The 12,639-nt window shown below is 45.9% G+C and overlaps 1 protein-coding gene across 1 annotated transcript in view; it reads left to right on the forward strand.

Moving 5' to 3' along the window:
* TG (thyroglobulin) overlaps positions 1-12,639 on the forward strand; it is a 224,437-nt gene that overhangs the window by 41,665 nt on the left and 170,133 nt on the right. Inside the window, exons 13-17 of the mRNA XM_054985907.1 lie at positions 1,663-1,740; positions 3,230-3,342; positions 5,301-5,412; positions 7,339-7,539; positions 10,822-11,034. Of these exons, the coding sequence (XP_054841882.1) occupies positions 1,663-1,740; positions 3,230-3,342; positions 5,301-5,412; positions 7,339-7,539; positions 10,822-11,034 (717 nt within the window). The remainder of the gene's footprint in view (positions 1-1,662; positions 1,741-3,229; positions 3,343-5,300; positions 5,413-7,338; positions 7,540-10,821; positions 11,035-12,639) is intronic.

Below are 12,639 nucleotides of genomic sequence, written 5' to 3' on the forward strand. Positions count from 1 at the left end.
GGGCATGTCTGTTATGTTTGAGAGGAGGTTGGTAGAAAACAGCCTGGAAATTATAATATAGCCAGTGAAGGAAACTGATGTTCGAAGAAGGGTTTTCTTTGCTAGCTAGCAAAAAGGAGCCTAGGCTCAAAAATTGTGCGGCTTGTATCCTATTACTCTGCTTCAGCCTAAGGTGCTGTGTAAGTTGGAGAAAGTCTCCTAGGCTGACGGAAGGATTCGAGCTTTGCTGAGTGGAATGACAAGTAGCTAGGCTGGGAGGCACTGGATTCCACTCCTGATGAGTGCTCAAAGCCCACAGCAGAATCGGGGCATTTTTCTAGTGCACAAATAAAAAACCGACACCAGTCCAGTTCAACTCCCTCAAAGTGCAGAATTAAAGAATCAAAGCAGTATGGGGCCAGAACCGATGAATAAAGGGGAGCCAATCCTCATGGGTTGAATATGCAGAAAGCCCGAGGTAAAGTTCACCATGCGGAAGAGACCTAAGTGGGGTATAATGTCAAAGTGTCCGACTTCTTAAGCAGTTTATTTTCTGTAGTCCAGAGATCAGTTGGAATTCCAGGTAATCTACTGGCTCTGCTTAGAGGTTGGACCCCTTGCTCAGCACACGTTTATAAATTAAGAGATATTACTGTTAATACCAGTAATCTTTCTTTACAATAGAACTGACCTTCTCAAAGGCTGCCACTGGAGCTTCCTGTCAGGAACTTTATTTATTTATTCATTCAACTTATATACTGCTCTATCTACCATGTCTATACATGGCATGTACAAAACTATATGATCCTCTTTGACTCATACCTGTCAACTTTTAGAAAAGTAGCACAGACTTTGCAGAATCTGTTGCTGTAGCACAGTGGTTCAGTGGTTGGGTTGCAAACCGCCACTCTGCTGGTTCGACTCGTGATGGCCACAAGCTCAGCAGGTGGCCTTGGGTAAGCCCAGGGGTCGTTTTGTAGAAAAAGAGCTGGAGGAACGCATTAGCATAACTCATTAGCATAACTCATTAGCATATGCCATGCCCCTTGCCATCACCGGAAGTGTGTCATTGGCATAAGTGATTTGCATATGCCACACCCTCTGACATCGCCTATCCTGGCTCTTTTGGACGCAATCCTGGCCATTCAGGGCCGAAATTGGGCACAAAATGGCAAAAAGGGGCTGAAAATGGCCCAAAAGGGGCCCAAAATGGTCAGGATCGGGCCACTGCTGAGTGGGAGAGTGATCCACCACTCATCAGAGGCCCGATCTGGGTTGTTTCAGCCCCAATCCTGGTTGAAACGGGCCCAAAATGGCCGAGAGTCAGGTGGGTGGGGCCACCTGACATGTGACCTCTTTGGGTAACTGCAGGAACTGCATTCCTGCGCATTCCCCCTCAAAATGAGCCCTGGGTAAGCCACACCTCTCAGCCCAGATCCCCAGCTGTATTTTGGGGATAATAATAACACTGATTTTATTCACTGCTCCGACTGGGTACTAATCTGTTGAGAAGAGCAATATATAAACTTGCTGTTATTATAATTTATTACTATTATAATCTGCTTCCAGTGGAGGATACAGCCATTGTTATACCTGCTTATTTACAAACCATGCACCGCAAGGAAAATCTCATTGCAAAGTGCCTCTTGTAAATATTCAGTGTGCTTTTTTCTTGCATCCTAGGTCATTGCTGGTGTGTGGATGAGAGAGGACGTTATGTGTTGGATTCTCTGGTGACCCGCTCAGCTCAGCTGCCACAGTGTAAGTTATCTTTTCCCTTTCTAGCTTGGCAGGTAAGGTGAACGGCATGACTGTGGTGCCGTATAAATGCTACAGATAGAACTGCAAATATGCTGCAACTTTTCAGAAGTTCAGAAAATGAAGTTAGTTGCAAAGTAAGCTTCTGGTCATGAATCTTAAGATATATTTGGAAGTTTGTGGGCTGGTCCAGACCGCATGTTACAATGGTGGACACATGTTTTGTTTCACATCTGCCGCCTTCATATATAAAGGATGTTAGGGAGTGAAAGGAGCAAGCGAGAGAAAGATATTTTGCCCTGGCTCCTGTACAGTAGTGGATTTGGAAAGTCTGGAGGATTTTTGAATTTCTCATCCCCCCAAATGCCCACTGTTATATTTTATTTTTCTTTTATGCAAACTGAACAGGAGAGCCTTCATTTTTATTGTACCTGGCTTGAGTTTCGACTTGAGTCATGAATTTCTTGCAGTCCTCTGGAAATTCTCTAGGCTTTTGCTTTTTGGACTTGCATGTTAAGTTCATAATCTCGGAATGTCTCTGAAATAGGATTGGCACATCTCCTGCCATAGCGGGGGACCTGCTGTTGGCAGTCCCTAGACCACTTAAGCTGCTCAGTAGGCTGGCGGGGAATGAAGCAAAAATAACCGTAGAGTTTCTGCTGAATCCTAGAGCAGTGTGATATCACTTCTAAGTTTGTCCTGGAAATGACGTCATGCTGTTGATGGCGCCCCCCTCTCCTCATCTCCCAGTTGCTAACTGGCAACCCTACTCTGAAAATCAAGTTTTATTAGAGATTTGGGAGATATATTCACCCTTGTACGAACTTGTTTGAAGTCCCTGAAATTATTCTACAGACAGATTTGCTTCATTACCTTAAGACTAGGGGTCTCCAACCTTTTTGAGCCTGTTGGCACCTTTGGAATTTTGACATAGGATGGTGGGTGCAACCATAAAATGGCCACTGCAGAAGACAGACAGACAGACAGACAGACAGACAGACAGACAGACAGAGAGACTCTCTCTCTCTCTCTGGATATACTGGAAAAAGGCGTGAGGGTCAACACTGTGGTTGCAGCTGCCACCAAAAAAGTTACTTAGATCTGCTCTGCCAATCAGACCTCAAATGGCCAATCAGATATTCTGCTGGCCCCACCCACCTTCTAAAAAACACTTGGTGGGCTCCGGGGTGCCCTTGGGCACCGTGTTGGGGAGTTCTGATCTAAACACAAGTGTCACACTTTATGGGAGGGATGTACGCTTCCAGTTTCTAGATTAAGCTGTACACCAGGATGTGCCCAGTTTACCTTCCTCTACATTTGGTATGAGTTTGAAACTAGTTGCTGATACATTTGGCTGGAGTTAATCCCGGGCATTGCCGGCAACTGCTGCTGTCATCTAGTTGGCAATCGGGGACCAATGGCTGGGTATGAGGCATTTACATTATATACTACACTGAGCTGGTGTTAACTGATGCGTGGTGTTTTAATACAGGTCGGACACCGTGTCAGCGCTCTCAAACAAATGCGTTGATTTCGAGCTGGAGGCAGAATGCGTCGAAACGTGACATGACTTCAGCAGACCTGTTTACACCTTCCTGCCTAGAGGCAAGTTGTTTTGAATTGAAGCATATTTCAATTATATAAATTCTAGGCTGAATTCAGGATTTAATTCTTTTTTGGAAAAATCCACATTAGGTAAGGTAAAAGTAGTCCCCTCTGCAAGCACCGAGTCATTGCTGACCCCTGGGGGGACATAGCATCACGATGTTGTCTTGGCAGACTTTTTACGGGGTGGTTTGCCATTGCCTTCCCCAGTCATCTACACTTTACCCCCAGGTAACTGGGTATTCATTTTACCGACTTTAGAGGATGGAAAACTGAGTCGATCCACGAGGATCGAACTCAGGTTGTGAGCAGGGCTTGGACTGCAGTACTGCAACTTACCACTCTGCGCCACAGGGCTGTATTAAAAATCTGCATTATGCAATTCAAAACTCCATTCCTGGTGATGTATAAAATCATAGGAGCTGGTCCTACAGCTTGGCTCTCCATTTAATTGAAGTTTACAGAAATCCTCCCCCACACACCCAGCAGAGGGGAAGGGGGGCTCCCAGTGACAGCCCGACGCCTGCACTCCCCTCCCGACCGTATGTTCTCCCTCCCATAGACTGCTGCTCTGTAAACTTCAATTAAATGGAGAGCCAAGCTGCAAGACCAGAACGCCTACATTTCCCATCAAAACTTGAGGGAAGCTCACAAGTGTCCAACCTGTGTCAGGCGTCACTTGCAGCTTGGTTCATAGTCTTGGGAGTTCTGCAGCTGAGGAGTCAAACCCCCTCCAACACATAAATTTCCTTTTGACAAGGGGACACAGGGAAGAAAAGTATGGGGACTCCCAATTGTATCAGCAAAGCTCCTCCATAGCTCCCTTGGCAGAGGAAGACGCTGCCTTCCCCTTCCAAAAGCCCCTGACCCTTCCCAAGCAAATGGGGTTCAGGTCCCGGATTGGGGAAGGAATGCCCCAAAGAGCAGCATTTTGCAAGGCACAGCAACAAAGGAGCACACCAAAGAACGTTCCCAGGAGGCGTCCTTGTCCTCCTCCACCTTTTGTGAAAACAGGAGTTGAGGAGGGATCCCACCAAGGAAGAAATTGAGAATAAGGCAAAGTCACCTGTAGGCCTCTTCTATCAGTGATAGAAGAGGAGGAGGGCTAGAACCCACCCCTCACACACTGCAGAACATGCCTTTAACTATACACCCAACTAGCACACAGTGTGTGTGAACGTATTTGAGTTAGGGCTGCTAGTTCCTGTTGGAAAATGCTTGGAGATTTGTGGGTGGAGCCTGGGGAGGGCAGAGTTTGGGAAGGGCAGAGTATATTGCCATAGAGTCTACTCTTCAAAGTGGCCATTCTCTCCAGGGGAACTGATCTCTATAGTCTGGAGATCGTTTGTAATTCTGGGGAGAACTCCAGGCCCTGTCTGGCAGTTGGCAACCCTACTGTTTTTGCTAAACCACCAACTTAAGCAGTCGCCCTGGACCCATGATCATAGATCCAGAGGAGTTAGCTCCTCTGATCCAGAGGAGTCAGATGCATGCATGCATCTGACAAAGAGAGCTGTGGTTCTCGAAAACTTATGCTACAATAAAGTCGGTTAGTCTTAAAGTGCTACTGGACTCCCTACTATCCTGGACCCAAGAAATCTTGTCCCTCCAAAAAGCACAAAAAATTATTGGTAGCCTGAGCAAACATTCATATGCCCTTGATACCACCTGGCTCCCAACCTGTGCTTCCTTTTCCATATCTTACTTCTTGGCCTCAGTGCATAAGATAAGTTATCCAGAAAGGCAACTGTTGATTGCTTTACCATGCCAGAGAATAGTTATCTAAGAGAGCAATCCTAAACAGGTCTACTCTGAGTTCTACTCTGGTTTATTCAATGGGGTTTACTCTCAGGAAAAAGTTCTTAGGATTGCACGGTAAATCCATCTTGGGGTTTTGGAATACTGGTTTTGCACACAGCCTGCCATTCCTCAATGATAACACAACTGCTTCCTCCTAGACCGGGGCATATGCTATGCTACAGAAGTCAGAGACCGGGGCCTGGTGTGTTGACCCTGCATCAGGAGAAGTTCTCCAAGGCAGCAGTCTAGATTCAAAGGGCAGGGTTCACTGTAAGTACCTACAGCTTCTTTTCTGGGTGAGCCATTGTTGCTGAAAATCCGCCAGCACTGCGGAGAAAGATTCTATTTTATCCTGTTCCTGCCCTTGCCCTCAGTGTGCTACGAGCTTCATAAAGCCATTTGTGTTCTCTGAACTAACTGTTCATTCCAAGAATCTAAACCATCAAGAATTCTCTTCCTGCCGTTTCTTATGTTACCTTTTTCCTGTATGTTATCAAAGATTTTTAGCTGATGAATCATTTGTCTTTTAATCAATTGCATTTAAAAACTCTATTATGCTGAAATGAATTTTCCCGTTAACAAAATCCTCACCACGAGAGTCCTTTTTGGACATGACATCCATCTGTACCGAGAGCCTCTCAACCATGTGTAGATCTCAATAGGTGGGGCATGTTTTCTGAATAGAGGGTCCAGTTGCCGTGATCATGAGCAGCTGATGCCAGCCCAAGGCTGGGGAAGAAAAGCTGGGGTGGAGAAGCAGATACCTTATTGGTTGGGATTGTTCCGGGTTTCCTGTGAGATTTTCTTTTCTCGTTAGGTTTGCCAGACAATGCTGGCAACCCTCTGGGAGAGCTTGGGGATGGGGACAATCTTCTCAACCCCACACAGAAGCATAATCTCACTTCCACTGAAATAATGGAAGTGATGTCCTCATCCTGGGTTAATGTTTAGGATTCACCCCAAGCTCTATGTTTAAAACATAGAGTTTGGAGTGAATCCTAGAGTGTCACCCTAGCATGATGACATCAGTTCTGTTTTTTTTTCCCCTGGGACATTGGTATGATGCCAAGGAGCCCCTTTAATTTTTCCCCACCAGCCTGTTAAGGTATGGCAGAGAATGAGGGGCTTGGCTAGGAAGTCTCCTGCTATAGCAGGATGCCTGTCCACCTACTTCTCATGAGAGATCAGGAGGACCAACTGGGCATGTACAGTTCATTGCACCAGTCCTCATAAAGGGCCAGGCTGTGGGCTAGTGAGAAGGGCAGTATCTGCTCTCTTCACAGGTTGTGGTAGAAAGACCAAGGTGAGGTGAAGGTATAATGTAATGAGCACCCCTTCCTTCTCTATATTTGAGGCCCTGCGAGCCCCAGGCAGGTCTCAGGCTATGGATGATGGAAGGGGATTTGCTCGAAGGGACTCTTGAAACCCCTCAGCCCCCAAAACTGGGATGTGATATCACACCTCTCTAGGAATTGCCAGAAACTCTATGGTAAAACCAGAGTGTTTAGTAATTCCTAAAGTGAACTAATGTCACCTCCAGGTTTTTCCCAAAAGTGATGTCATGCCACTGGCCCAAAGCCCATTTTTTAAAATGTTCTCATGCTGCTGCTCAGAACAGTGATGGGGAACAAGGGACCAGCGTGTGGCATCTGAACGGTATCTTTTTGAAATATTCAAGGAAGTAGAAGATAACCTTATAATTTAATACAGAATTTCTTAGAGGCAAAGACCATTTTTAACATTCTCTCTTTCATTCGCTGTTACAGTAACAACAGTAACAAGGCTAAAAAATTAAATACATGCACCTTTAATTATAGAATTTGCTTTTACAAGATATGGTGAAGGCCTCCAGTTTAGATGATTTTAAAAAAAGATTGAACAAAGCTATCGATGGCTATTAGGCAAGAATTCTAGATGAAACCTTCATGTTCAGAGGTAGTATATCTCTGACTGCCAGTTGCTGTGAGACTCGCAATAGCGAGAGAAGTCTATTGTTTTCATGACCTGACTGTGGGATTCCTGGAAGCGTTTGGATATCCAGTGTTGAAACATGTAGGGGCTGGTTTAATGTAGTGTTTAAGAGAGTGATCTGTGATGTGGAAGATCTCCAGTTGGGATCTTGTCTCTCTTAATTCTGAGTAAACACTGATAGGACAACTGCATGGAGTGACCAGATTTTCTCATCTTATTTTGAAGGTCCCGGTTACTGCAGCATGCTGAAGTCCAAAGCTCTCTTATGGGAGCTTGGTAGAGGCTACATCCCTCAGTGCGAAGGCAGCAGTGGGATCTTCTCCCCCATGCAATGTGACGACAACAAGGAAAGTTGTTGGTGTGTCTTTGAGAATGGAGGGGAGGCTCCTGGGACAAGAGACAGCAACCGGGGGCCTGCGTGTGAACGTGAGTCACTCTTGCGGTCTGAGCAACGTTGCGCTTATTTCTCAGAGCTAAGCTACAAGAGACGACTTACACGAAAATGCACACGTGACAGGAGTCGCAATGTTAGCTGGGAAGCTGAGTTTTAAAGGAGATCGGACGTCTTTGTCAATTTTCCCTCTCTACAGAGCCAGCAAAGATGGCTACTCAGGGGGTTTGCTAATTTCCTCTTTGCCTCCTGAAGGCCCTGTCAGTTTCACCTCCCCTTCTAGGAGGCAAAGAGGAACTTAACAAACCCTCTGAGCAGCTTCTCCCTGGCTCTGTAGAGAGGGTAAATTGAGGGGCATTGCAGCCTCTGTGCCCCTATCTTCCCAATCTCTTACCAGTTGCCAGGAAGACCCGGCAACCCTACTCACAGGGTTATTAAGAAGATACCAAGTGATAACTGCTGTGCAGCTCGGAGAGCTGCCGGTGGGACAGTGAGTGACTCTTCCTAGAGTGTACGAAAGAGTGGGATGAAGATATGGCGGTAGCTGGAAGGCCCTGACCTGGATGGCTAGCCTGATCTCATCAGATCTCAGAAGCTTAAGTGGGGTCCGCCTTGGCTCGTGCTTGGATGGGAGACCCCCTCAAGGAAGTCTAGGGCTGCTGCGAAGAGGCAGTCAATTGCAAATCACCTTGATTTTTCTCTTGCCGTGAAAACCCTCTAGGGTTCACCATAAGTTGGCTGCAACTTGATGGCACTTTACACACGTGTAGCTGGAAGAAATGCAGCAAAAAAGACCTAGTTGAGAAAGTTTATTTATGCCCTGCTTTTCTCCCCAAGGGGGGCCCTAAGCATCTTACAACATTGTTCTTCCCTCTTCCATTTTATCACAACAACGGTCCTCTAAAGTTGGTTGGGGTTAGAGAGTGGCTGGCCCAAGATCCCTCAACAAGCTTTCGTTGCAGAGTGCAGCTTCATGTCCCAAACTTTTAAATCATGCAATGTGATTCCAGAAGCTGTTAAATGGACATGACCTCCCCACCTTCCCCAGGACCCCAAGTGAGTGGAAAAGCAGTCTCTAAGGGCCAAGCTAGACGTGACGAGTCACGCTTGAATGGCAAGTGAACAGACTCACATGTATTCTTCCCTGTTCACTTGCACTCTACTTGCACATAGTGATCGAGTGGAGCGCAAGTGAACAGGGAGGAATACATGTGAGTCTGTTCACTTGCCATTCAAGTGTAACTCGTCACTTCTAGCTTGGCCCTAAATGTTATTATTGATCAATAAATATGGATTTCTGGACAGGTCACTGCCCTGTTGGCATTTTGCCACTGTTACCCTTTACGCTCTGTAAAAAAGTGATACCAAAATTTGGAACATAATCCCGCCAACAGTGATGCCTCCACAGCCTAGTCTTCTCTTTGAAACATAAACATTTTTTAAAAATCAAATCTTGTGGTTAAACTCAACCCTAAAAAGCCAAAATAGTCTGAACTTCCAAATTCTGTTCCGTTACCAGTATTGGCAACCTTTCCTGTAGAGAAATATGAGATCCCAGCTTTTCCTCCAATTTAGTTTTCCCTTCCAGCTGATGCTTACAGAAAGCCAACAAGGAGCTTTTTATTTTATTTTGCAATTCTGGGCATCGCTTGAAGATGGGAACATGGATCGTCAGCATAGGAGACAGCCATGGTGGGAAAGGACAATAAATCTATCTTCTTTATCTCAAGAGACAGGTTAGGCAGGCCAGTAGTAACTTCGGAATGTCCATTGTGTCCACTGAGGTTTCTATTAAACGTAATTGATTCCGTTTGGGAAAGATTTTCCCTTAGGTCATTTTCGGCTTCCATCTAGCATGCTTGGGTGGGGTCCAGTATTTTTTTTTTTGGACATACATATCAGGGGTTTTAATGCCATGTATCTTTCCACCACCCACATCTCTTCTCTGCCTTGCACCATGTTTCTCAGACAAAATACTTTCTCTCAGTGAATATTTTCTTCTCAGTGAAAATATTTTAAATGATGCCTTCAGGAGAATGATGAAAGTACAAAGCTGATGTCATAGAATGGACTGAACCACTTTAGAGAGGAGGGGAGGTCTTTCCTCCAATAAAAGAACCTCTTACGTCATTGGAAGCCTCCTTCCAGGGGAGGAAAGTGGAATGAATTCATAGTTCCAGCCCAAAGTTGATGCCCCTACTAGTCTGAAGCTATCCAGCTTCTGTGTTGGATATCAGTTTCTTTCAAGTGGCACTTAAATCTTCTGAGCCACTGGTGACTCTCGGGGTGGGTAGGGGTGGAGTTTGGGGTAGAGGGTGGAGGTCTCTCAGAATTACAACTCATCTCCAGGCTACAGAGATCAGTCCCCCTGGAGAAAATGGCATCTTTGGAGGGTGGACTCTTTGCCATCACATCCCTGTTGAACTCTCTGCCCTCTCCAGATTCCACCCCCAAATCTCCAATAATTTCCTGCCCTGGAATTGGCATCTCTAGACTGTAGTGTCAATCTTCAGACAGCCCAATAGCTATTCCTGATCATGCCTAGATGTTGGTGTTTCCAGGTAAGGGCTGGGCAACAATGGCTGAATCCACACACCCGCGGAGCGTCCCGGCGTTGCACTAAATATTCACTAAACACCAGGAAGTGTAGCGTCTTTCTAGCGCGAATCACTAGAAAGTGAATCGCTAGCGAATCGCTAGCGAATCGCGCTAGAAAGACGCTACACTTTCGGGTGTTTAGCGAACATTTAGTGCAACGCTGGGACGCTCCGCGGGTGTGTGGATTCAGCCAATGACTTTGGCCTTGCCTTTAAGACTAACAAAATTTGTGGTAGGGTATGAGATTTTGTGAGTCACAGCTCACTTCTTCAGATACTTCATGACTCATGAAAGCTCATAGCCTATCACAAATTTTGTTAGTCTTCTAGGGGCTACTGGATTCTTGCTATTTTCTACTGTTACAGACAAACTAACATGGCTACCCATCTTGATCTTTGGCCTTGCCTGGTTAACTCTTTTCCATCTGCTTTTATCCGCCTGCAGGCAGCTAAGGTTGCCACCTCTGGCTTAGAAAATTCCTGGAAATTTGGGGCTGTAGTTTGGGGAAGGGAGGAACTTTAGCCATGTATAATGCCATAGAATCGATCCCCCAAAGCCATTTTCTCCGGGGGAACTGATCAGCTGTCATTGTGGGAGATCTCTAGGCCCCACACGGAGCATATTCCCCCCCCCCCACTTGTAGCATATTTTTCTCCCCCTCATTGCTGGGCAACTTGGAAGAGAGGGGTTTTCCTTTATCCTCTGTATGCTTTTCCCAGGTCCTCGGTGCCATTTGCCTTTTGATGCCCCTGGCATCATCAATGGGGGAGTCTTTTGCAACAACGTGTCCTCTGCGACTTCAAAGACTCAGGAATGTCGGGTGATTTGCTATCCGGGCTTTTACCCGACTTTTTCCCGTGGGGAGATGCTGCTCTGCGATGTGGAGACCGGCCTCTGGGAAGGAGATCCTCCCCATTCGCAAACTTGTCAAAGTAAGTCTGGGAAGCGGCTGCTTTTGTTTGTTTGTTTCCTTTATTTACACTCCACCTTTCTCGCAGGATCTCAAAAAGGGATGATGAAATTTTTGAAACAATGCAGAAGTATAGCCAGTGTACTGCTGTTGGAGACGCAGCATAAAAAGCAAATGCTATGAAATGACAAAAACGGCAACCATAAAATTATCAACATTAAAACGAGCCGTACAACAAGCAATAAAACTGTGTTAAGCACCCCGAAAAACTATGAATTAAACAACCCCAAGGGTTGGATCCAGCCAATTTTTTTTCACTTAGAGCCAAACTACAAGTGACGCCTGACACAGGTTGGACACTTGTCAGCTTCCCTCAAGTTTTGGCGGGAAATGTAGGCAGCTTGGCGGAATGTTGGACAAGTGACAGTTGAAAGTCTATTGGACAGCAGTTGGGGAGCCAAGCTGCAAGACCAGGACGCCTACGTTTCCCATCAAAACTTGAAGGAAGCTGACAGGTGTCCAACCTGTGTCAGGTGTCACTTGTAGCTTGGCTCTCAGTCTCTGATATTACCTGCCTAACCTCTAAAGGCTCAGAAGGAAAAGGATCTTTACTGAATGACTGGACAGTACAGGCAGAGGCAGTCCTTCAAAATCCTGGCCTCAAGCAATGGAAAGCTTTAAATGTATAAGGATTAGAATCAGAGCTGGATTTAAAAAGAAGCTAAGCTAGCTACAGTTAGATCTTCAGGTTATGAGGGGCCTCTAAATGCAAAAAAATCACTACATTGCCATTGGTTTGGTAATGCTTTTAAACATGATGTTCCTTAGGGCCTCCACAGGTCTTAGGCTGTTTCCACACATCCTTAAAGGGACGGCCCACTCACTGAACGCAAGCAGCATTTCCACTTCACTCCAGACGTCTACCTTTTCAAAATGGTAGAAGGTAATTTGGCTTCCATTTTTTCTGGCACCGCGGGAAAGTGCGTTCTCAGAAAATGTGCTGAAAAAAATGGAAGCCAAACTGCCTGCTACTGTTTTGAAAATGTAGATGTGTGGAGCGAAGTGGAAAAGCTGCCCTCATTCGGTGTGTGGGTCGTCCCTTTAAGGACGTACAGAAACAGCCTTAATCTGGCCCTGACAAGTGCTTGAAAATAGTCACCCAATGCATGTTCTAGCTGCTAGAAGAGAGATGAGCCCAAGAAGCCCAAGTCTGGATCGTTGTATATTCATTAAGCTAGCCGCCCTGAGCCTGCTTGCGGGGAGTGCAGGATATAAATATGAAATAATAATAAATAGGGTGCAGCCCCTGGGAGACTGTGTGGGTGGGTGAGGAAGTACCAGTGCCACTGTGTCTTCCTGATGCATTACTGTAAGGGATATCAACATATTGTGGGATGCTTTAGGATTTTATGAAACTCTATGGTAAAAAACAGAGTTTGGGGGAAATCTTAGAGCATCCTCTGATGCACTGATGTCGCTTCCTCTCATGCATCAGGAAGTGATGTTGCAGGACACTGCTTCAACCCTCTTCCATTTTCTCTGCCACCCTATTCAGCAGCGACAGGGGGCCAAGGCAGAAGGCTGCATGCTGAAGCGGGCAACTTGGCCTCCCTACACGAAGCTCATT

Source organism: Eublepharis macularius, chromosome 7 (assembly GCF_028583425.1).
Source record: "Eublepharis macularius isolate TG4126 chromosome 7, MPM_Emac_v1.0, whole genome shotgun sequence".
NCBI lineage: Eukaryota > Metazoa > Chordata > Lepidosauria > Squamata > Eublepharidae > Eublepharis > Eublepharis macularius.